This window comes from Lepidochelys kempii, chromosome 17 (genome assembly GCF_965140285.1).
Source record: "Lepidochelys kempii isolate rLepKem1 chromosome 17, rLepKem1.hap1, whole genome shotgun sequence".
In the NCBI taxonomy this organism is placed as follows: Eukaryota; Metazoa; Chordata; order Testudines; family Cheloniidae; genus Lepidochelys; species Lepidochelys kempii.
In genome coordinates, this window is record NC_136396.1 from 308,289 (window position 1) to 333,697 (window position 25,409).

Sequence of the window (25,409 nt, forward strand, 5' to 3'; positions counted from 1 at the left end):
TGGAAGTACTACACATAGGAAGGGAAAATTAAAAATGTACTTATACAGAAAAAGGGGAAATAACTGGCTACACAGAAGTATGGCAGAAAAGGATCTGGGGGTTATAGCAGACCACAAATTGAATATGAGCCAATAGTGTGATGCTGATATGAAAAAGGAAAATGTCATTCTGGGATGTATTAACAGGAGTGTCATATGTAAGAAGAAGAAATAACTGTTCAGCACTATTCAGCAGTGGGGAGGCATCAACTAGAATACTGTGCCCTTTAAGAAAAAAGTGAACAAATTGGAGTGAGTCCAAAGGAGAGCTACAAAAATAAGAGGTTTAGAAAACATGACATGACCTGGGAAGAAAGGGAGAAAGAATTGGGCATCTTAGGCTACAAAAGAGACAGCTGGAGGGGAGGAGGGATGATAACAGTCTTCAAATATGTAAAAGGTTGTTATGAAAAGGATAGTAATCAATTGTTCTCCATACCAGGGCAAAACAGGAAGTAATTTGCTTAGTTTGCAGCAAGGGAGATTTAGGTTGGATATCAGGAAAAGCTTTCTAATTAAAAGGATAGAAAAGCACTCGGGTGACCTATTATAGAGGTTGTAAAACCCCCATCACTGCTGAGACCAGGATAGATAAACACCTGTCAGGGTTGGTCTAGGTATACTTAATCCTGCCTGAATGTAGAGTGATGGACTAGATGACCACTTGAGGTTCTTCTCCCATTTACATTTCTATGATTATAATCAGGAGCAAAGGCTTAACAACAGGTCTAGAATCCCTGAAATACCTACCTCACTCTGTGTGACTTGCCTCTCAGGAAGAGGAAGCCATTAAGGAAGAGAAATTCTCAACCTGAGTCATGAGCCTAAAAGTCTGAGGATGAAGAAATCTTTGCTCATTTGTAAAAAAAAGCCAGTGCAAACAAATTTTGTAATCCAGAAGAAAATATCTGAGACTGCAAACAGCAGGGCTTCATCTTGTTGTGTTTGTCACATTTCTGCTTATGACTTACATAAAAAGATTCAGAGAAATAAATTCCGTAAATTAGGATTAATTTTAGTTTTGCCTTTAAGATTACCATTTCCTAATGGGGAGATATTTGCTCCAAAATTATAAAAATGGGACAATACCTGAAGCCCGAAGGTTCCTGTAACAGGTTTGTGATCACTGATGCCATAGCTCATGTGACTGATATAGTTATTCAGGGTCACAGAGATTGTCTGCTCTCCTTCACACAAATCTCCATCCTCTGATGGATGCTGGGAGAGATTCTTCACCCTCCAAAGAATTCGATCTGTCCATGCTGGCTTCCGTTTCTTCCCACTACAAGAGTATGAGCAGAGTAGATGAAAGGAGGAGAAAAAACAGTGGCCAAAAGCTACAATGTTATGTAACTATATAACATCTATTAAAAGTTGATCCAAAATTGTAAAAAATTATTACAACATTCAAAGCAATCACATCTCAACTTCATTTTACAACTCTGCTCTAGCATGCATTACAGCCAGACCCATGGTTATTAAATTCAATTGAACTTCACTGTAAGAGATCAGCTTTCATGGGTCCCTCTAATTGGAAAGAAATAAAATGAAAAAGAGTGTGGGAACGGATTAGTCAGTTTCATATAGGAAATGATGCTTTCTCCTAGAATTCTCTCCAAGAACATGCAAGAATCTACAGTTAATGCAGAAACTGTCCTGACCTCAAGCCAATGGCCATCCTTGGGCAGGGTATAACACCGTTCAGACATTTCCTGACTTTTGCTGATCTGTGTCACACGTTGAGTATTTTTTATATATTCTTGGTTCCAATATTTTTTAAAGAACAGGAATAATTTTGTATTAATAGCCATCGGGACAGCTTCACCGATGCTAATTATGTAGCTAGTAGTTTTTCCATACTATTATCACCTGTTACGTAGAAGAGACAGAGCAATGGATTCTGCCAAGCTACTCCAGTGTGTTATAATGATAGCATAATTTCTATACTTAGTACACAAGCTTTTCCCTAATAAAATGCTTTATAACATCTAGTAGAGGAAAGTTTGCGTACAGGCAGTAGATTCTTGCACCTAAGTAGCCTGCAACCACTATGGTTTGGAGTTTCCTTTTATACCATATATCAACAAGAGAAGACACGAGCCTTTCCGGATTCTCTCTGTGATGGGAAGATAACTTTAAAGCAACAGCCCTCTTTATGGCCATATCACTTCACAGTGAAATGGAGAAAAGACCATATCCTATGGAAGAGGAATTAGAATGCATTGCATTTAATTGAATTACAAGGGTTAAAGGAGCACGATGCGTAAGGAAAACTGTCAGTTTGACAACTTTCAACAAACTACTATAAACCAGCTATAAACTGCTCAGATTAAATTCAGCACCCTTTCCCCTCCCTACATGCAGGTCTGACTCACCTTAAATGAGAAATGGAAGGATTTTAAGTGATTAAGTAAATGTACACATGAGGGAACAAATCCCATGTATTCCAGTAGAAATACAAACTGACAGAAATCTTTAAAAGCTGCAATATGTCTGCTCTGCTGTGCAAGGCAATACGAAAATGAAGAGCCTGAATACAAAGTTAATACACTGTTTCCTTTATCTGACGATATGGAATAACCAGATAGAGAAGGGAAGCTCAGAACATATATACCACTATCCAGAACAATATAAAATATACCAATCCATTGAAAGATAGTGGTTGGCTGGTTTAAAGCATCCTTTGTGAACATACTCAGAATGCAAAAATGTCTGCCTGTCCCCCCACCTTAGGTGAATCAAAAAACCTGCATTAATATTAACAGAAATTGAATGCACACATTAGAGGTGTTTAAATGAAGTAACTTGAGTTACAAAGAGTTCATGATATTCATATTTAACAAACTAATGCCACATTACTGTGTCAAGATTTCTCAAGTTGCATAATTACTTATTTCAGAGTAACAGCCGTGTTAGTCTGTATTCGCAAAAAGAAAAGGAGTACTTGTGGCACCTTAGAGACTAACCCATTTATTTGAGCATGAGCTTTCGTGAGCTACAGCTCACTTCATCGGATGCATACCGTGGAAACTGCAGCAGACTTTATATACACACAGAGAATATGAAACAATACCTCCTCCCACCCCACTGTCCTGCTGGTAATAGCTTATTTAAAGTGATCATCAAGTTGGGCCATTTCCAGCACAAATCCAGGTTCTCTCGCCCTCCACCCCCCAACACAAATTCACTCTCCTGCTGGTGATAGCCCATCCAAAGTGACAACTCTCCACACAATGTGCATGACAATCAAGTTGGGCCATTTCCTGCACAAATCCAGGTTCTCTCACCCCCCCACCCCCTCCCAAAAACCACACACACAAACTCACTATCCCGCTGGCAACAGCTCATCCAAAGTGACCACTTTTGCCAGCGGGATAATGAGTTTGTGTGTGTGGTTTTTGGGAGGGGGGTGGGGGGGTGAGAGAACCTGGATTTGTGCAGGAAATGGCCCAACTTGATTGTCATGCACATTGTGTGGAGAGTTGTCACTTTGGATGGGCTATCACCAGCAGGAGAGTGAATTTGTGTGGGGGGGTGGAGGGCGAGAAAACCTGGATTTGTGCTGGAAATGGCCCAACTTGATGATCACTTTAGATAAGCTATTACCAGCAGGACAGTGGGGTGGGAGGAGGTATTGTTTCATATTCTCTGTGTGTATATAAAGTCTGCTGCAGTTTCCACGGTATGCATCCGATGAAGTGAGCTGTAGCTCACGAAAGCTCATGCTCAAATAAATGGGTTAGTCTCTAAGGTGCCACAAGTACTCCTTTTCTTTTTGCATAATTACTTATATTTGTTGGTTACCGAATTTTAAAGCAGGTTACACTACTGCTATCTGTTCGTGCTCAGGTAAAAAGCCCACTGCTTTCAGTCCAGACTAATACATTAAGATTAGTCTCAGTGATTCTCTTGACGTGCTACAGCAGAGAAGAAGATGCTACAACTTTCAATTAGATTCAGGAAATTCGTGCAGAAAATCAGAAGTCTGATTTTCAAGTATTTCACAAGAATCAAATCAAAATCTGAGCCTTGTTTTGATTCTGCAATATCTACAATCTAAGAAAGCCAGAGAGTCGTCTTCTTACTTAAACCAAAACAGTGTCTTCTGCCCCCTGAAAATAAAAATAAAGATAAGTATAAGACTCCTGATGGTCAGGAGCTAATTTCTCCATTGCAATGTGCCCTGCAGATCTTGTAAATAATAAAGCAATTTGGAAACAAATTAAATTCACAGATTAAATATTTTACAATCTTTATTTAAAAAGTTGTTTCAAACATAGCTTTATGGATGATTTAAAGCAGTGGTTTTCAACCAGGGGTATGCATATCCCTGTGGGTATGCAGCGGTCTTCCAGGAGGTACATCAACTCATTTAGATATTTGCCTAGTTTTACAACAGGCTACATAAAAAGCACTAGCGAAGGCAGTACAAACTAAAATTTCATACAGACAACTTGTTTATACTGCTCTATATATTATAAACTGAAATGTAAGAATAATATTATATTTCAATTGATTTTATAATTTTATGGTAAAAATGAGAAAGTAAGCAATTTTCCAGTTAACAATGTGCTGTGACACTTTTGTATTTTTATGTCTGATTTTGTAAGCAAGTAGTTTTTAAGTTAGATGAAACTTGGGGGGGGGTATGCAAGACAAATCAGACTCCTGAAAGGGGTACAATAGTCTGGAAAGGTTGAGTGCCATTGATTTAAAGCAACTAAAAAACTTCCCTGTGGTGTCCCAGAAGTCCAGGAAAATAATGGACTGCAAATGTGAAGCATCATATATTCATTTATTTAAAACATCAGGCCATTTGTTTCCCCCCAGAACTTTGCAAGGCAACATTAGTCTCTGATGACAGTTTATAGGCCTAGTTTGGGCTTTAACAAAGTGAAGTGATCAGACTTTTTGGCATGCTGAACAATCTTACAAAGACAGAAACTGACTAAGAAAAGGAAAATAGGATTTTCAACTGAGGAAAGTTCCAATGTTCTGTACTATGTCCAATGTTTCATATATTAATCTGGAAAAGTGGGTAAACAGTGTCAAAACGTGCTGATGACAATTATTTTGGTTAGTCAAAACTAGAGACGGGTAATGAACTACAAAAAGATCCAACAAAGCTAGATGAACAGGAAACAAAAAGGCAGATAAAATGTAATGTTAACAAATGCAAGGTAATGTACATTGCAAGGAATAATATAAACTACTCATAAACCTTAACGGGTTCTAGACCACTGGGGGGACAACTTGGTCATAGTGTGGCAAAAGTCTAACAGCAGAAAAAGAGTTTTCATGTATAAAAAATGAGTGAGAAAAATACCACAAATATTACAAAGCCATTACATAAATCAGTGTAATGCCTTCAAAGGTATAACCAGATCCAGTGGCTAGAGGCTGATGCTACAAAAATTCAAATAGGAAAGTATGTTAAATTTATTTTAAGTGTAGCTGTGTGTAATCAACCATTAGAATAGCTCACCAAGGAATGTGATCAACTTGAAGTCTTTCAATCAAGAGTTGATGTCTTTCTAGAAGCTATACTGTAGTTCAACCATAAATTACGGGGCTCCATTCAGGAATTACTAGTTGGATGGAGTTCTATGGCATGTGTCATGCAGGTCAGATTAAATGATCACAGTGACCCTCTTCTGACCTTAAAAATTGTATCTATGAATGCCATATTGAGCTCTGATAACTATCTCACAAAGTATAGTAGAAATAGAAGAGGGGCAGAGAAAGGCAACAGATGATTACAGGTATGGAGAGAATTCCGATGGAGAGGGTAGAAAAAATTGGGATTGTTTAGTTTAGAGAGGAGACAAAGACAACAGAACATGACAGAAATACACAGACTGAATGGTGTAGCCAAGATAAACCAGGAGCTCCTATTTATCTTATCTTCTCATTATACAAAATCAAAGGGACAGTCAATTAAATTGAAAGGCAGAAAATTTAAAACTGATAAAAGGAAAACATACATAATTAAACTGTGGAACTCAGCCACAGGATGCCACTGAAGCCAATATCTTAGAGGGCTTCATGAAAGGATTAGAGATTTATAAAATCATGACTGGTGTAAAGAAAGTAGACAAGGAAGTGTTGTTTACTACTTCTCATAACACAAAAACTAGGGGTCACCAAATGAAATTAATAGGCAGCAGGTTTAAAACATAAAAGGAAGTATTTCTTCACACAATATACAGTCAACCTACGGAACTCCTTACCAGAGGATGTTGTGAAGGCGAAGACCTTAATAGGGTTCAAAAAAGAACTAGATAAATTCACGGAGGATAGGTCCATCAATGGCTATTAGCCAGGATGGGTAGGAATGGTGTCCCTCGTCTCTGTTTGCCAGAAGCTGGGAATGAGCGACAGGGGATGGATCACTTGATGAGTCCCTGTTCTGCTCATTCCCTCTGGGGCACCTGGCACTGGCCATTGTCAGAAGACAGGATACTGGGCTAGATGGACCTTTGGTCTGACCCAGTAGGGCCATTTGTATGTTCTTATAAGGGTAACAGAAACATCCACAGTTGTATTAGATAAGGCACTTCTGTTTTTTTTAATTGGATATGAATTCATGTTTTAGCAAGAGTCAGCCACTAAATTATGGGGTTTAGGAAGATAACCTGCCCACAGAGAAAGCATTTCATAGCTTTGTGCTCTGAGGTTTCTTGAATTTTCCTCTGAAGTATCTGGTATAGGCCATTCCAAGAGACAAAGGATGATGATAGTAATTCGTTATGTTCTTATGAAGTAATGAAAATCAGTTTTCACATTCAGATAAAACAAAATGTGTTTAGCTTTTTTTCTTAAGATATAAGAAAATGGGTTCAAAATATGAGTGTATCAACCCACAGGGTATTCTTTTATTAAAAAACAAAGTTGGGCCCCTGAAGACAATGCTTTTGAATAAAAAGATTTGGTGCCTGCATTGTCCATTTAGCCCTTCCAAATACAAGCTCAGACCCACATTGCCACTCCCATTCCCCTCATGTGACATGGAAACAGATCTCTTCAGCCAGAAGACTTCATTTATTCAGCATTGCCCATTGAATGACCCAGATAAACTAATAGGTCTAACAGCCTCATAGTCAACATGGGGGACAGATATCAAAGACCATGGAAGGCTGAGCCTCCATAAACAGCCTTGCGTGGCCCCACCCACAGTCCACCCCCAGACCCCTTCCTGGTGCTGTGCTGCGGGGGGCTCTTACCCCCCCCATGGCTGGGGCTAATGGGGGCTGGCCTGTGCTTTGAGGCTGATGGACAGGGGGCGCTGCCCACCTGGTGCTCTGGGGCTGAAGGGGGCACACCACCTGCCCACCTCCTCGGTGCTCCAGAGCTGGGGCCGCAACACCTGCCTGGCACTCTGGGACTGGGGGCACTCAGGAAGTCCAGGGCCGGTTGGGGGTGGGGGGGGGGGAAGTGGCTGCGTGGAGGTTGCTGCTCTGGGCTCCGGCAGGAGGGGTGTGGCCTCCCCAAGCCCAGGGTTCACCCACTGCCTATGATAGTGAACTAGCAATCTGGGACAAATTTAGGCCTGTTTAGTTGATCAGACTGATGTTTACTAAGGCACAAGGGTTATCTCAGACCGTTCCCTGACTGAACGCAATATATTGTGCTTTTTACCTCGTGTCATACACGTCAGAGTGAAGGTCGAACTTGTAAGTGGGTTTAAACTGCAAGGGACCCTCTATAAATTCCTGGAGAAAAGCTTCCTTCTTCTTTGCTATATTTAACTGCAGAAATAAAACAAATGTTATAAACAATGTGTTATAAAGGGCAACCTGTAAAGATTACATTTAAAATCAGAGATTAAAGAATTATTCATGAAGGAGATGAGAAAGCATCTTCTAAAAAGGATTCAAAATTTTTTACACACTGCAACACATCTTCCAAACAAAATGCATAGGGGCTCCTTTGCTACTGCTAGAGCCTTTAAACTAACCCTTCTAGAAATACTGCAGCAGTTATTCTGGAAATGCAGATGTGCTAGGGCCAGCCCACTAATAGTTTAAACTGGGGGTGCGGGGAGAGAGACAGAGACAATAGGACAATTTACAAGCCAGTAAAGTTCACTGAAATCTTCAGTCAGCACTGCACCCGAGTCAGAATGAAACAGAGCAACAAATTATATATATATATATATATAAAGTTAAGTAGGTAATATTTAAGACTGAAAAGAAAGACTTCACAGCTATACCACTCCCAGTAGGGAAAGAGTTAGGAATAACAGTGGGAACTCAAAGCTACTCTTAAGTTCGGCCTCTCTGAACAAGGGACCCTGTAGTCCCTGTAGGAACTTTGACAGAAGATGAGAGAGCAGAAGCGCCAATGTAAGCTATTCTTTAGTATGTGTCAGGACTAGAACCAGAAGAACATTAAAAAGGGACGATACCTGGTCCTTTTCCCATAGTAGATTGTATCTGCTATTGCTTATTGACTCTCGGATAAAATGTATTCCATAATCTGCTATCCGGAAGTTGAGATCTCCAAACCAGAAAAGAATGCTATTTAAAAAAAAAAAAAAAAAAAAGGCAGTAAGTGCTCATGGTTTCCTATAAAGCTACAGATACCTCTGTGTGCGAGTGTGTGGGGGGCGGAAATCATGAAGATAGGGCGAGATTACTATACCTTATTCCATTGCTTAGATACTTTTCTATACTTCTAATCTAAACACCACAAACAAAATCTTCATTTAGTGACAGTTAAGGTTACAGAACGTCATATCCACCAGTCCAAAACTTTAAAGGGATGGTAATCAAAATTAAATGGAAAGTTTCCTATATTCCTTGACACGTTCAACACTGCCTACTACACAACAAACTCCAGCACTCCACAAGGCCTATACTTTCAATTTCAACAGGGACCAATACTCATGGGCAGCGGGTATCAAAGGCAGGGGAAGGCTCAGCCTACCCAAACTGCCTCTGTGGCCCCGTCCACACTCCACTCCCAGGCCCCCTCCTGCTTCCTGTCAGGCCCACAGCTCTTCTTTCCCATGTGGCCAAGCCCCGGGCCAATGGCACCAGAACTCTGTGTGTGTGTGGCTGGGGAGCCTGGGCAGCAGTGGGGAGCCGTGGCAGACCCTCCACCTGCCTGGGCAGCCCCCAGCCCGAGTCCCCATCCCCCAGGTTCCCCAGCCGCCCGAGACAGGAGGAGGGTCCACAACTCCACACAGCTGCCTGAGCAGCTCACCTCGACCCAGCTCCAGCAGGGGGTGGAAGTGGGGAGCTTGGAGCTGCAGCCCGGCCACGGTGAGAGCCACAAGTGGGCAGCTGCGAGGAGCCACAGACCCTCCACCTGCCCCAGGGGAGGGGGCAGGAAGCCCAGGGGCAGGAACAAGGGCACGGGGTTGCTCTCAGCCCACCACACTTCAGGCTGGTGGAGGGTCAGCTGCAGCTCCCCACAGCTGCCTGCCCAGCTCTTATCATGGATGGGCTGTGGCTCTGAGGTCCCCCTACCCCCGGCCAGAACCAGGTCTGGAGCTCTCCCTGACAACTGCCTGCCTTTGCCTCCACCTCGGGCGGCCCCCCTGACACACACACTTTTGGGATGGCTCTGGTGCCCTTGCCCCAGGCTGAGGCTAGTGGAGGCCGGCCTGCAGCCAGGGACCCCGGGCGGCTGGAGCCAGTGCTCACACTACCCACCCACCCGGCGCTCGGGGCTGTGCTGCCAGTTGACCCAGCACTCCGGGGTGGGAGTGGGGCACACTCAGCTGCCTGCCTGCCTGCTCGCCGGGTGCTCCAAAGTTGCGGGGGGGGAAGGGGGGAGAGAAGAGGTGCCACTCCAGGCTCCAGCAGGGGAAGGGCAGCAGGCCCCGGGCAGAAGGGATGGGCCAGCCAAGGGCCTACCCAAGCCCGCCGGTCACTCACAACCTATGCCAATACTCCAGTGTCATCAACATTTTGTGCTAGACTGCAAGTTTAATGGCACCCTCAACAATACTGAGGCAGAGTAACTTCCAAATGACCGGTGTATGTGATAATAAGTGGTATCAATCTGTTGATACCAGGACATCTTCAGACACTTAAGGTTTTGCACTATAGTGCAATTTTGATGAACCTGGGGTACATATTGCTTTTTTTAATTTGTTGGAGATGGGAAATGAAATCCTCTAGGAGTAGGTTATCGACAATGTTGAACACAATACAAAAGAAGCACGGAAATGAGCCTTTTCCTTTCACTTCTCAGTTCCATATTTAAGGTTTTGCCCTGCTAGGGAACATCCTAATACTTTACTGAATGACAGCTAATTTATTAGGTTTTTTTAATATAGGGTTGGGGCACTTCAGTGGGTCAGTAGCCAGAGAAGAAGAGATATCAAATGACTGAAATGTGAAATACTTATATTTTGGTGCACTGCACTATAGATAATGGGATTTTTTTTAAATTACAAAATATTTTCCTATATGCATTGTTGTTGTAGCCATCTTGGTCCCAGGATATTAGAAAGACAAGGTGGCTGAGGTTGTATCTTTTATTGGACCAACTTCCGTTGGTGAGAGACAAGCTTTTGAACTTACACAGAGCTCTTCTTCAGGTCTGGGAAATGTACTCAGGGCTTGTCTACACTGTGACATTTGTCAACAAAAGTTTTGTCTTTCACGGGTACTTAAAAAAAGCCCTCCCCTGCCCGTGAAAGACAAAAGTTTTGCTGATGCAAGTGGCAGTGTGAACGCTGATAGTGGGGCTGGAAGTATTTTGTCAGCACTTATTGACAGAGAGCGTTCACACAAGCTGACTTTTAGCAACAAGGCTGTGTCGACACTTAAACACAAGCCCTCAGTGTGTCACACAAACACAATGTGAAAGACTGTTTAGCATAAACAGTTAACATATTTCAAGGAATTATTCAAGTTGAAGTGGCCAGTTAACACCACTCCATGGGAGCGGTTGGGGGTGTGCGGGGATGATGATGAACTCTTACTTTTACTCTTTAAAGCATTTTAAGTAATTCCTGTAAAATTAAAAAGTAAAAACCAGACTAGTGGCCTGAAACAGATAGTGGAATATTTAGGTTAGAAATCTGAGAGACAGTATAACACTCAGGGCAATTAAGTAATAAAATAACTTGCCAAGAACTGGTGGATGGAGGCTCCATCAGTAGATGTTCTAACAAATCCATTTAGGTAGATAAAATTGCAAAAATGCAGCAACATACTCTCTACTCACAAAGAGAAAGGAGAATCTCCAGCATATATGGCTTTTATCTTCTAAAGGCTCCAACCACTAGAAAACTACATTACTCAAACTAGCTAACTCAATACTACTTGAGATTAGCAGAGAGTACAATCCTACAGTACAAGCCTCAGACCTCCAGGAGATCTTTTCCAGCTCTTTCCATTTGAATTCAAGCAACACATCCACTGAAGAGACATTTAAAGTAAAAGTGTGACATGTGGAAGAAGTCCTCAGACAAATCTCTATTTAAAAGAATGTTGTGGAATGAACCTATGACAGACACTATTATCTCAGAAATGGTGCACTAGTACTTGGGTGTAACACTCACTCGTGGTCTAGAATATTTGGCACATTCTCATCTTCAAACTGCTGCATTTCCAGAATTTTCTCAAAGTCATCCAGTCGTTGCTCAGCATTCTCAATGTGAGCAGGCAAATGACAGTTCATGAAGCAGATCGTATGACCATAGAGGGACATGCGAATGGTGACTCCTCCTTTGTTCCCCTGAAGTGGAGAAATAACAGCGCTCTTTGAAGTTATGGTGAACAGCTGCAAATTTATCCATTGCTACAACATATGTAATTTCAAACAGTACTATTAAGGAATAAATATTTTGGTTTTGTTTTAAATTTACAAAAGCAATATTCAATATCTATCATTCAGAAATCTCTCAGCCAATAAACTGGTGAAATTCTGTGGCCTGTGTTATGCAGGAGGTCATACTACATGATCATACCTATCCCTTCTGGCCCAGGGGTGGGGGAAGAATCTATATTGCCAAATAAACCAAAAAGCTCCCCAAGAAATCCACATCATGTAGTCATGCAGTAAACCATGCCACCAGCTCTCAGATATCCTTTACCCAATATCCATAAAGGCCTGTGCGCGTGTAGTGAGTGTGAATGTCCCGTATGAAGGGGATATGGGCATGCTTCACAAATACCAGCAGAAGGAGTCCCTGCATTCGAATGGATGAGAGCTGCAAAAGAGGAGAAAAAGGTCACAGTCAGGTTACATGGAGTACTTGGGATACCACAAAAACTGGAGTCTGCTCCCTGGGCCTTTAGTTGGAGAAGGCCACACCCAAGGTTGCATATTCCCTACAGCAAGTTTGACCTAAAGTTTATGGCAAAGCACATACTGAAGAGCTTCTGAAAGTGCCACTGACTGGAAATTCTAAGGTAATCTCAAATTTAAAAAAGGAGTTATTTTGTTGAATTAAATATTAAACTGATCAGCACAGTATTCCTTGTTACTTAAATTGAAAGTACATACAATGCTGTCTCTAAAATTTTAATTTTCAAACGTATTGTAGAATTTTGTGCTGAAAATGCCTAATTGTATTGTAGAAAACATCAGAGGGAAACTGGAGGTTTGGACAACTGAGGGTTGGAGCTTTTGGCACCTAAGAAGATACGAACATTTAACGATGTTTCTGCTGAAATAATCAACAGAGAAATAGTTCATGTGGACCTTTAAAGGTCAGGTGCTCAGCACTTTCTAAAAGGCAGGGCCCATAAGTGCATCTCAAAATGGACACCAAGAATTGACACACCCAGCATCACTAGTCACTTTTGAAATCTCCATTCCAAAGAGTTCACAATTTAGAGATTCAAACAGACAACTCTGAAGGACAGAATATTTTTCTTGAGTTGGTATTAGTCCAACATTAGTCCACGTCGAGTGTTTCATGTTACTAAACTCTGAATATCTAATCCCTGCATCCTGACCCCGCAATGTCTCCCCTTTTCACATCATTTCCAAGTGTGAAACTAGAGCTATGTCTATTAAAAGTGCGGTCATAATATAGACAATACTTGCAAAGCACTCCTAAAGCTGTGTCTACACTGCCACTTTCAGCGATAAAACCTTAGTCATTCAGGGGTGTGAAAAAACATGCCCCTGAGTGACAGAAGTTTTAGCGCTGAAAAGCGCCAGCTACACTCCTGGCTATGAAACCACCACCTCATTCAGGGTGGCGTTTGGTTTTTTTTTAAATCACCAGGGGAGCTCTCCCCGGCCATAAAGTGTGTCTACACTATCCACGCAGCAGTGCTGTCACGGTCATGCTGTAACATGGGCAGTGTAGACATACCCTAAGCACGGGCACAGCTTTCACCGGCAAAGCTGCGTTGAAAACCATTTCCCCAAGCAAAACAAGCTATACCAGCAAAAACTGTTTTGCTGAAATAACTGCTCCTGCACTAGGTTTTTGTACCAGCACAGCTGTATTGGTCAGGGATCAGACCCCTTCAGACCTGACTAATACAGCTATACTTGCAGAAGCCCCTAGTATAGGCATAGCCTGACCGCAGAACACTAATTGTATGAAAAATGACAGTTTTCAAAGGTCAAATATTTTTTTTCTGCCTCACTAGCCTACAGCTACTATCTGTAACAATACTCATGCTTAGATGGAACAAATCATGTCATTTCACTCAGAATCTGAGACCATACACAGCTGGAGTTTTTAGTCAAGAATAAGTTTTGCCAACTGCCCCCGCATCCCAGCACCGCAGGATGGTTACAAATGCTATTTAAAAGCTCAACCTCTAGCCGACGGGACTGTAATGCTAGGCATCTGCAGAACTGACTATGAGCAGTGCAAATACCCTTACTCCTGCAAGGAAGATTTAGTTTACTGAATGTTACTAAAGCTATGATGCCCACGAGGCAAATAAGGCACTATTTCTATTTTAAGATGTGTTGAGATTCCATTTATTTCCAGAAATATTTGTCTAAAGAGAATCCTCATGGAGTTGAAAATCAAAATTTCCCAGTAAGTATATAATGAAGTTCTCTTAGGAACATTAGACACAAGACTCAGCCTAAATATCTGAATTTCAGTGCTAATTCCATTCTGTTTGGAACGATCAGATAACAAAATACACCAACTGCAGTCTTTTAAATCTTCTTTATTAAATAAATGGTGCATAAGTGGCCTAAAAATTTCTCTCTTCATAAAGCCTGACCACATTTTAAGGTCGCTTTCACTGAATTCATTGATTACATATAGCCATGTGACCCAAGTTTTCATTATGAAATTCTAGACACTTCTTCAGAATGTCAAGAAGAACAGGTCTTCTGAATAGTGAATTCACTGCATTTCTTTTTCATATTTAAGCAGTATATTTCCACTCATTTTACAGCTAATAAAAATCTTACCAAGCACCATCAAAAGCAATGTCATTCCTTGAGATGGCTACAATGAAAGCAGATGCCTCAGTAGACTATATTATTAGCAATTATATTACAGATCCCAGTGGATGCACAGATGAAGGAAATATTCCAGAGACAAAAGAGAAATAGTCCTACTGTGGCCTCAAACACTACACTCAAATTAAATCCATTCATGTACAGCAAAACCTGAACTTCTTCATTACTCTGTTCCTTTAGAAATTTACTCTCTTTCGAACATGAACAATATTACTGGGGATGCTCATGTGCATGGGGTTCTATGAGTCTGACACTATGGTAATGGGAACCATATAAGTACCTAGAAATAGAAAATTTATTGTCAAAAAATGTCATTATTCCCAGCTATTCAAAACTAGCACTGAAACGCCACAGATCCAAATCTTATTGCTAAAACTAAGAGTGCCAACATTAGGGAAGAATACTTCAGAAAGTGGCTGTGCCAACAAGCCAGCAGGTTACAAGTCTAACGGAAAAAGACTTGCATATAGAGATAACTATCAGCATCTGTACAAAAATACTCAGTATCAGTTGCCCAGGTATGCCCGTTACCCACAGTAATCAGACTTTGGAGAGAAAAAATAATGAATGAAGGGTGCTAACCATTTATAGAATTGAGAAGTTACCTTGATATAACCCAAAGGAGAGAGTACGGTCATGAAGAAAATGCTCCACGGATCATCAAATGCCAAGTCAGAAAGGAAATTTAGGATCTTGGAGTTTACCTCCTGTAAACTGAATACAACAGGGTTACTCATATATCCTGGGCTCAATCTAATCCATACTTTTGACAGAGTCCTCATAAATTTTAGGAGCACAAACAGGTAAGATTAACATCATGACATCCTAATAGACTTTCCTAAAAGCAGTTATAACGTTTCTTATTCTTACCTATGCATGATACAGTAGGCAGTGTAACCTATGCCTGGTGCTAACTTTTAAAACAGGAAAGTTACAGGGTCTTAACCAGAGCCCTGACCTATGCTCAATGTCAAAATTCATGACAAATGCAGGGTGACAGAAGGTGGACTGACAAATGATACCATTACAAAGTGTTGCTGCAACTTAGCTGAAGGAAAGAGAAGGGGCTGGGTTGACTACAGGGTGATCTGACAGATCAGAACCCCACTGGCACTGCCATGGGGTGACTGAGGCAAAGACAGAAACCCCTTAGAATCATAGAATATTAGGGTTGGAAGAGACCTCAGGAGGTCACCTAGTCCAATTCCCTGCTCAAAGCAGGACCAACACCAACTAAATCATCCCAGCCAAGGCTTTGTCAAGCCAGACCTTTAAAACCTCTAAGGAAGGAGATTCCACCACCTCCCTAGGTAACCCATTCCACTGCTTCACCACCCTCCTAGTGAAACAGTGTTTCCTAATATCCAATCTAGAACTCCACCATTGCAACTTGAGACCATTGCTTCTTGTTCTGTCATCTGTCACCACTGAACAGCCTAGCTCCATCCTCTTTGGAACCCCCCTTCAGGTAATTGAAGGCTGCTATCAAATCTCCCCCCTTTACTGACACAATAGGCAAGGAAGATTCTGCTCTAACACTTGGGTCCCCTTGGTACAACAACTGCCAGCAAGGTAAGAATTTTTAAAACTTGTAGATATTTGAGAATTTGAGCTTGTATCAAGGCACCTAAGGCCTGTAGTTCTGCTACATAAAAAGATGCAAGATGGGAGCTGGGAAAACAAGCAGACAGTTCATCACAATATGTTCCTAATTTCTATTCGAAGTCACTAGCCCCCAGCCTTTGGACTTCTGCATTTAGTGATACTATGATCCAATGCTTCACCTTTCACAACCGTCACAGTAATTATGGCGGTTCAGAAGAACTGGGTAGTTACTGAAAAACAAAATTTTGGCAGTAAATGTGCAGAAAACTGACCACGGCATCAGTTATCGCATACCTACCCAATAACATACATATCCATACTCGGTCCCTGTGAACTGAGCTGAAGTAAGCCAGTGACATCAGGAGGAGGAGAAGCTGTGCCCACATTCCAGGTTACCAAGTGCAGTCTACATATAAAAAATAAGACAAAATTGAAGTCTAAACAGGTGAGCACAGGAGGATCCAATTTTCCACTACAAAACTCCCATATGTGAAAAAACCCCAAGATTTACAAATAATGACAAATTGAAAACTATCATAAAAGCTATTTACTAGCTACACAAAAATTTAACAACTCGCCAATCAGAGAATGAAACCTGAACTCTTGGCACTTGTCTTTCAGCTTTTTCCCCCAAATCAGGAAAGCCTCATCTAGCGTGCGAGACACTTCCTCATGAATCTCATCATCTGAGCTGATGTCCTCCACACAAGCCATGAGTTGTGCCACTCGTTGTCGGAGCTGTAAGCGACCACTGGACCCTGTACTGCTGAAACTTGCAGAGCGACTGCGGAAGGGGTGCAGGCTTTCTAAATCAAACAGGGAGAGGGATGACGAATCCTGAAGTGCATCTTCACTATTCAAGGACGCCATCTGGGCAAAAGAGCAGCAAAACTATACTCCAAAGTGCCAGCCACATTTACCCTTCAAATCCGGAGTACAGGAAAACCCTCAGTGGCACACTCACAGCGTTTTTCAGCTCAAGTTTTAACTCTTGTGAAATTCAGCATTATTCCTAGCAAAAATGTATAGTGCTTCTGCAGTAAAGCAGAAAGAAATACAGCATTAAGATCAGTCACACCCTACTGCTTCTGACAAAAGCTGATGAGTCCTGCCCCATCTCACATACTAAACCATTTCTTCCTAACAGATTGAACTCTGTTAAGAGCTTGAGGTTTAAGAGAATTTATTGCTGATGTGATTTGAATCACATGTTTCTATCAGCTGTTAGAAGAAATGTAATCTCCAACTTCTAGGCATGTGCACTACTCAATTCTATCTGAGTGCAGCATAAAAAGCCACAAGGATCCTAGAGCGTCTGATGAGGGGTTCCAAAAACACAGACCTGCCACCTAACTTTTCAAACAGTATCTAATACTGTACAGTTTTCTGAGAAAGAATTATTCATTATATTATATTGCAGGTGGTCTTTAAAATACTAAGCTGCTAATTTCCACCTACCTTAGGTTCACAGACAGCATCCATTACCAAAGTATCTGAATAACTTACAATCTTTAATGTAATTATCCTCACAACATCTCTGCGATGTAAGGCAATACAGTAGAACCTCAGAGTTACAAAAACCTCAGGAATGAAGGTTGTTTATAACTCTGAAATGTTCATAACTTTGAACAAAATGTTATGGTTGTTCTTTCAAATATTTACAACTGAACATTGACTCAATACAGCTTTGAAAGTTTACTATGCACAAGAAAAATGCTGCTTTCCCTTTATTTTATTTTTAAAAGGAATTTAGTACTGTATTGCATTTGCCTCTCTTTTTTCTCTGCTGCTGCCTGATTGCGTACTTCTGGTTCCAAATGAGGTGCGTGGTTGACTGGTCAGTGCGTAACTCTGGTGTTCAGAATTCTGTGATTCTACTATATTATTATTCCCATTTTGCAACCGGAGCACAGAAAGACTGAGATCACACAGGAAATCTTTGGAAAAAGCAGGGAATTGAACCTGCATCTCCTCGCTCTTAGGGTAGTGCCCTAACCACTGGAATATCTTTCCTCACAAGTTTCCCTTTGAAATGTTATACTGAAGTTAGCCAGAAGGTATAGTAGAATAATCTGATACTGCAGTAAGTGATGGGCCTTTCATATATACTACAGTCCACCCTCTACTATGGAAGAGATGGATTACCTGAGAAAACTCTCCAAATTAGCATTCAGAAGGAAAGCCAGAAGGCGGTGAAGATACAAAGCCAAAAAACTATTGAATACGAAAGCTCAAGGGGAAAATATCAGCCAATATTGAGGAAAATTGAATTCCATGATGTCGCTAAACAAGAGAGGAAAAGGGCTGACAGCCTCAGGATCCACACCAAAAAAATGGGAACATGAGAGGTAAAACCAAATCAAACATTTTGAGGTTTAAGCATTCTCATGAGCTACAGCTGTAGGACAAACTTCAGAGTAGTGAACGTATAGCTATAGAAACAGAATGCGAACAGCATAGCACCACAGGCATTAGGCAATCCCAATGGACGGTGTATAATTCTCTAAACACGTTTAGCACTTTGTAACTCTCTACCAATATTAACTGATCCTCAACGATCACAGTGAGTAGGTATGATAAGATCCTCAACTGACTGACATCACAAGTAAATTGTCTTGCAAAATAAGGAAGCTACTCAAGGTACTCTATTTTTCTGTCATCTTATCATCATAGTGATCCAAGCACCTAGCGTGTCAGAACACTGTTCAAGCCAGGAGAACCCTATTCTAGACATTTGGATCACTGAGCAGGGTATTCCCCACAAATGAGCCCTTCCCAAGCATGCTTTCTGCATAATGCTGATTTACAATAAGTTCCAGAAGATTGGAAGAAAGCTAATGTTGTGCCAATATTTAAAAAGGGTAAATAGGAGGATCTTGGAAATATAGGGCTGTCAACTTGACATCAATCCCAGGCAAAAAAAAAAAATGGAATGGATGATATGAGACTTCTTTAATTCTTTATTAACCAAGGGTAATATAATTAACGTCAATAAACATGGTTTATGGAAAATAGGTCTAGGCAAACAACTTGATATCATTTTTTGATTAGATTACAAGTTTGGTTGACAAAGGTAATAAAGTTGCTGTAATATATTTAGACTTCTGTAATGCATTTACTTGGGACTGCACAATATCTTAATAAACTAGAACGATACAAAATCAACATGGCACACATTACATTGATTAAAAACTAGATAACTGACAGATCTTAGAACGTAATTATAAAAGGGGAATCATCAAGCAGCTAATGTATTTCTAGTGTAGTCTTGCAGGGACTGGTCCTTGGCCCTAGTTAACATCTTTATCAATGACTTGGAAAAAGGCAAAATAATTTCTGACAATGTCTGCATATGATATGAAATAGTTATAATGAAGAGAATAGGTCACTGATACAGAGTGATCTGCATCACTTGGCAAGCTACATGAAGGCAAACAATGTACATTTCAATATTACCAAATGTAAGGTTATATATCTAGAATGTACGCCATACTTGCAGGATGGGGGATCTCTATCCTGAGAAGCAGTGACTATGAAAAAGACTTGAGGGGTCATAGTGGACAATCGGCTGAACACGAGCTTTCAGGGCAACACTGTAGCAAAAGGTTAATACAATTGCTAGATGTATAAACAGGAGACTACTGAGTTGGAGTAGGGAGGTTATATTACCTCTGTATTTGACACTGGTTCTGATGTCCACAAGGACGACGAAAAACTGAAGATGGTCCAGAGAAGAACCACAAGCATGATTAAAGGTTTGGAAAACATGCCTTATAGCAACAAATTCAAGGAGTTATAATATCTTAGTTTGTGAAGAGAAGAAGGAAGAGTGACTTGATCACAGTCTATCAGTACCTACAGTGGGAACAGAAATTTGATAATAGAGGGCTCTTCAATCTAGCAGACAAAGGTATAACAAGACTCAATACCTGAAAGATGAAGACAAATTCAGACTAGAATAAGGTGCAAACTTTTAACAGTGAGGATAACTAATCATTGGAACAACTTATCAAGGGCTATGTTGGATTCTCCATCACTGGAAAGTTTTAAATCAAGATTGGATTCTTTTTCTAAAAGATCTGCTCTAATTCAAACACAGATGTTAGATTTGAAAGAGGAATTAATACAGGGAAGTTCTCTGGCCTGGGTTGTGCAGGAGGTCAGACTAGACCAGTGTTTTTTAGCCTGGGATCCACAGACTAGATTTTCAAAGGGAGCCACATCTCCATTTGAAATTTTTTAGGGATCTGCAAATGAAAAAAAGCTTGAAAACCATAGACTATCACAATGGTCCTTTCTAGCCTTAAAAAAAATATAAAATAAAATAAAATAAAAAAATCTACGAATCTATATGAACTTCCAATACCGAAGAGTGCTTCTTTGAAGAAACTGAGTTAGTAATATTTATTGCAATAGTGCCTTCCTCACAGCTGTAGACAAACACTGCAGTTTAGCAAAACTTTTCCACAACCTATGTTGCCTTATCTTCATTTGATTTATTTCCAGTAACTACAATTTCCTTTATTTCCCCTTAATATGTCTACAGAGATCAAATTGTGAGGGTTTTTTAAAAAACAATTATTTTACTTATATATTAATAAGGGATTTCCTCTAAGATCACATAAGCAGTCATTGGTGCCCTAGCTTTTCTCCTGAAAAGAATGGCAAATGGAAATCGTACACTTCCTTAAAATGCCTCAGTTGCTTGGTTCAGAGGGAAGAGAACAGAGGGAGTGGTGGGTGAAATTCTGTGGTCTGCATTGTGCAGGAGGTCAGACTAGATGATCATAATGGTCCCTTCTGACCTAAATATCTATGAATCTATGAATCTATGAAACATATCTGAGAAACTTTACAGAGGGCTTAATATCTTAGTCAAGTCCCAATTTAAGTTTTACACCCATTTTCTGTATTTCTTTGTCTATTATTGCCAATTACCCATAGTGGTTTGTAAACAGAAGCTTTCTCCATTCACTGTCAAGTCCACAGTCCAGTGCTTGTGACATCACAATTTATCCCCCCAGAAGCCATTATGTTAAAAATACTGGCCTGTAGCAAAAATAAAGTCAGACACTCATTTAAACTCTTTCCCTTTGTATTTGCCAGTGAAGGGAAGAATTTTGGTTTCTGGTATGTTGTTCTGTATCTAAACAAGTACAGCAGATTTCACTCTCTACATTAAAAATTAAGAAACGGGCCTTTTTTAAATTAGAAAAAAACCTGTTAAATAGTCAAACAATGTTCAGTTCTACTGTCTGAAATGACAAGTTCCAAAGTTTAAAAAGTAGAAAATCAGCTTTTCTTCTTTACTCCATGTGACTATGCAAAGTTGGTAATTAGTATAACTCCTTGCTAATGAGCTGGGACAATCATTACATGCTTCAGTAATTACAAGCCATTATATAAACTTTCAAGGGCTTTTATTTTATTTTTTTTAAAAAAGATCTAATCATGGATTTCAGCAGGTCATGAGATCTAATCTCTTCTCTAGGAACGGGAATAGCAGGTCCATATATTACTACAGTCATAAGGTTAATTATCACTGCTGACACAAACCACTAAGCTCCATTAGTAATATCCACTAATATTGTAGCTGCTGCATAGAACTAAGCAGTTTTCTGCAGTGAAACAGCAACTAGTATGAATGTGGGAGGTCTTCAGAACACAAACATACACCACCCCCTGAAGCCTGGAAGAGCTGGCTCAACAAAGTGCATGAAGACAGATGAAGATAATGGGTGAAAGAAAGATGACCCCTGTCACAGATCCACAGTTTTTACAACAGTCTCTTGGAGGAGCCCCTTTAGGGTGCCAGACCCCCAAGTGGTCCCACTCTTCCTTCAGGGTAGGCCACACAGGCTCACAACATCCTAGATTGAGCGACTAGGTTCCAGCATTCCTGCTTTACACTTTGAGCTCTGCTCAGCAAATCTAACCAAGATAGACTCCTGACAGAGACTTGTATACTCTTCTGAGACTAATTCAACCCAGCCACTATTTGCAGTCACAGCCCAAACAGAACACAGCATTCAGAGTCCTTAGGTTAGTACAAAGAAATAAAAGTTAAAGCACAGTCCATTCTGGTCAAGTCACAATTCACCAGTCAAGCTGTAGTGAACTCCATTTTCAGGCTCTAGTTCTCTCTGACTTCCTTCCTCAGGGTATGCCTAAACTTAAACCACAGCAGCTGGGCCACTGTAGCACTTCAATGTAGACACTACCGATGCCAACTGGAGAGGTTTCCAGAGGCGCAGGTAATCCATCTCCCAAGAGGTCACAGCTACGTCAACTACAGAATTCTCCCATTGATTGAGAACTGTCTACACTGGGGATTAGGTCGATCTGACTGCACTGCTCATGGGGATTTGTCACACCCCTGAGCAACATAGTTATCCCGACCTAATTTTGGACCTAATTTTGTACTGGCAACCAGCGGCTTAGACTACCCGGAGAGCAAACAATTCTTCCCCCCACCCTGCATTGAGAAGCAATGCAAAGTAGGGGGAAACTCAGGCACACAGATACTTCACAAAAATAATACAAAAAAATTCCCACTTTGTCACAATCCCCAAATTCTGGAGCCCAATCCAAAACTCACTTACCTGAGATTCTTCATGATCTCTAAATCAATTGGCTAGGCCGGGCCCCTGGGTTCAAGCCTCACCCACCCCAAAGACCTGCTGAGAAAGTAGGAGCTCTTGTCAGGAAATGGGTATGTCAACAGGATGAGTGCCAGGAACCAACAGCCCAGTGGGATCCCAGTGTGCCCTCTCACAAACAAAAAAGGGAGTTGGGTCCCCTTCCTTATACATACGTATACAAGAGAAGAGGTATCCCTGGGCCCCAACCCTCCCCCCCCCAACAGTACACCAGAGGGGGGGCCCTGAGGCACTGCATCCCCCCGAATACCCAAATATATGTATTTATTTACATGGGGGTGTCCCCGAGTAATACCTCCTTCCCCCCCCACACACAGAGGGTATCACTTCCCCCAAGGTATATATGCACCCAGGGGGACAGCTGTCCCCAGGCCACCTGCATGCATGGGAGATGGGGGGGGGGTCACCCACAGGCCACACACCCCAAGTACTGGGGGGGGGGGAGAATGAGGATTATTCGCAGGCCCCCACACCAGACCCCAACATGCTCAGACAGGGGTGTTCCCTAGCCTCTCCACGCCCCCCCAGCTCACACACCTAAGGGTTTACTTCCTAGTCCGCCCGCTGCTCCCGCCCCGCACCCTACGGGGGGGGGGAGGGTTTCCAGCCCACTGCTCCCCCCTCCGCTCACCTCCTCCTCCCCCCCGGGGGGGAAGAGTCCCTAGCCCGCTGCTCCCCCGCACACACACGGGGGGTCCCGACGCCGTCGGCCCTTCTTGAGCGGCGGGGCCAAGTCCCTTGTGGGGGGCGCGCCCTGTGCCAAGGCCGGGCCTGTCCGGGCGCCTGATCCCCGGCAGCGGGGCACAGCGAGACCGCCCGGTCGGACGCTTTCAGGCCAGCTCGGCCTTTGACCCGCCGCACCGGTGGGCGGGGCTCGCGCCCTGGACCGCCTCAGGGCGGCGTCGCTCGTGGCAACGCGGCCTGCGATGGCCCTGCCCACCTCCCCACCCTGCGCCGATAGGCCCACGTGACGGCGGGGAGGCCGCCATCTGCCAATGGGAAGGTAAGGGGCGGGCTTCCCTGAAGACGGGCGCGCGTGGGGTCCGTGCGGAGCGGGGGGAGTGAAGATCAGGTGGCACAAACGGAGGTGGACGGGGGCGGGCAAAGCTTTTGGCCTGAGGCTCACAGCGGGTTTCCAAAATTGGAGAGCGGGCCGGTTAAGGGAGTGTGCCCCCCCCAAACAGCCAGGCGGGGACCTCGCCCCCATCCGACCGCCCTGCTTCTGGGCCCCTGAGAGGGCCCCGGGCCCCTGCCCCATCCAACGCCTCTGGTCCCTGGAAGAACAGGAGGACCTCAGAGACTACAGCTCACTTCATCGGGTGCTTCATCTGTAGGTCGCCGAAAGCTCATGCTCAAATAAACTGGTTAGTCTCTAAGGTGCCCCAAGTCCTCCATTTCTTTTTTCTTTTTACACCACACAACAGAACCACTAACCCAGGAACCTATCCTTGCAACAAAGCCCCTTGCCAGCTGTGCCCACATATCTATTCAGGGGACACCATCACAGGGCCTAATCACATCAGCCACACTCGTTCACCTGCACATCTACCAATGTGATAGATGCCATCATGTGCCAGCAATGCCCCTCTGCCATGTACTCTGGCCAAACTGGACAGTCTCTACGTAAAAGAATAAATGGACACAAATCAGACATCAAGAATTATAACATTCAAAAACCAGTCGGAGAACACTTCAATCTCTCTGGTCACTCAATTACAGACCTAAAAGTGGCAATACTTGAACAAAAAAAACTTCAAAAACAGACTCCAAGGAGAGATTGCTGAATTGGAATTAATTTGCAAACTGGATTCAATTAACTTAGGCTTGAATAAAGACTGGGAGTGGATGGGTCATTACACTAAGTAAACTATTTCCCCATGTTTATCCCCCACCCCCACTGTTCCTCACATTCTTGTCAACTGCTGGAAATTATCACTACAAAAAGGTCACACACACCCCCACTCTCCTGCTGGTAATAGCTCACCTTAAGTGATCACTCTTGTTACAGTGTGTATGGTAACGACCACTGTTTCATGTTCTCTATATAAATCTCCCCACTGTATTTTCCACTGCATGCATCTGATGAAGTGAGCTGTAGCTCACGAAAGCTCATGCTCAAATAAATGGGTTAGTCTCTAAGGTGCCACAAGTACTCCTTTTCTTTTTGCGAATACAGACTAACACAGCTGCTAGTCTGAAATCTGGTCCCTGAGGGACCCCCCCATCCCTTGACTGCCTCCTGCCGCCCCATCCAAACCCCCGCCGCTTCCCGACTGCCCCCCCAACCCCCCTCTTCCCTGCTCTCACTGCCCCAACCCCTGTCCACAGCCCCGACCCAACCACACCCTTGAACTCCCCTGCCCCCTTCCCACGCTGCCTGGAGCACTGGTGGCTGGCGGCACTACAGCTGCTGCGGCTCTGCAACTGCACTGCCCGACTGCTCAGAGCATCGTGCTGAGCCTGCGGGGGATGGCCTCCCGGCCAGGAGCTCATGGGCCAGGCAGGAGTGTCCTGGGGCCGGATGTGGCCCACAGGCTGTAGTTTGCTATCTGGTCACCCTATGCCAGAGGTGGGCAAATAGGAAAAAATCAGGAGAGAGTGTGGGGGGTAAGAGGCACCTATATAAGAAAAATCTCCAAATATCAGGACTGTACCTATAAAATTGGGACATCTGGTCACCCTATGTGCGCATGACGG

General features: G+C 42.6%; 1 protein-coding gene across 3 annotated transcripts in view; it reads right to left on the bottom strand.

Annotated features, from left to right (window-relative positions):
* INPP5K (inositol polyphosphate-5-phosphatase K) overlaps positions 1 to 23,601 on the bottom strand; it is a 31,807-nt gene extending 8,206 nt beyond the window's left edge. Inside the window, exons 1-10 of one of the 3 annotated variants that reach the window (XM_073315097.2) lie at positions 23,344 to 23,601; positions 22,656 to 22,730; positions 16,352 to 16,459; positions 15,054 to 15,162; positions 12,095 to 12,211; positions 11,561 to 11,736; positions 8,447 to 8,558; positions 7,678 to 7,787; positions 4,125 to 4,151; positions 1,129 to 1,321 (exon numbers count right to left, since the gene is read on the bottom strand). In XM_073315097.2, coding sequence (XP_073171198.1) covers positions 1,129 to 1,321; positions 4,125 to 4,151; positions 7,678 to 7,787; positions 8,447 to 8,558; positions 11,561 to 11,736; positions 12,095 to 12,211; positions 15,054 to 15,162; positions 16,352 to 16,459; positions 22,656 to 22,669 — 966 coding nt within the window. In that variant the 5' untranslated portion in view covers positions 22,670 to 22,730; positions 23,344 to 23,601. Of the gene's footprint in view, positions 1 to 1,128; positions 1,322 to 4,124; positions 4,152 to 7,677; positions 7,788 to 8,446; positions 8,559 to 11,560; positions 11,737 to 12,094; positions 12,212 to 15,053; positions 15,163 to 16,351; positions 16,460 to 22,655; positions 22,734 to 23,343 lie in introns of all 3 variants that reach the window. The other 2 variants (XM_073315096.2, XM_073315098.2) reach the window with 2 other exon arrangements.
* Positions 23,602 to 25,409: the final 1,808 nt, after the last annotated feature.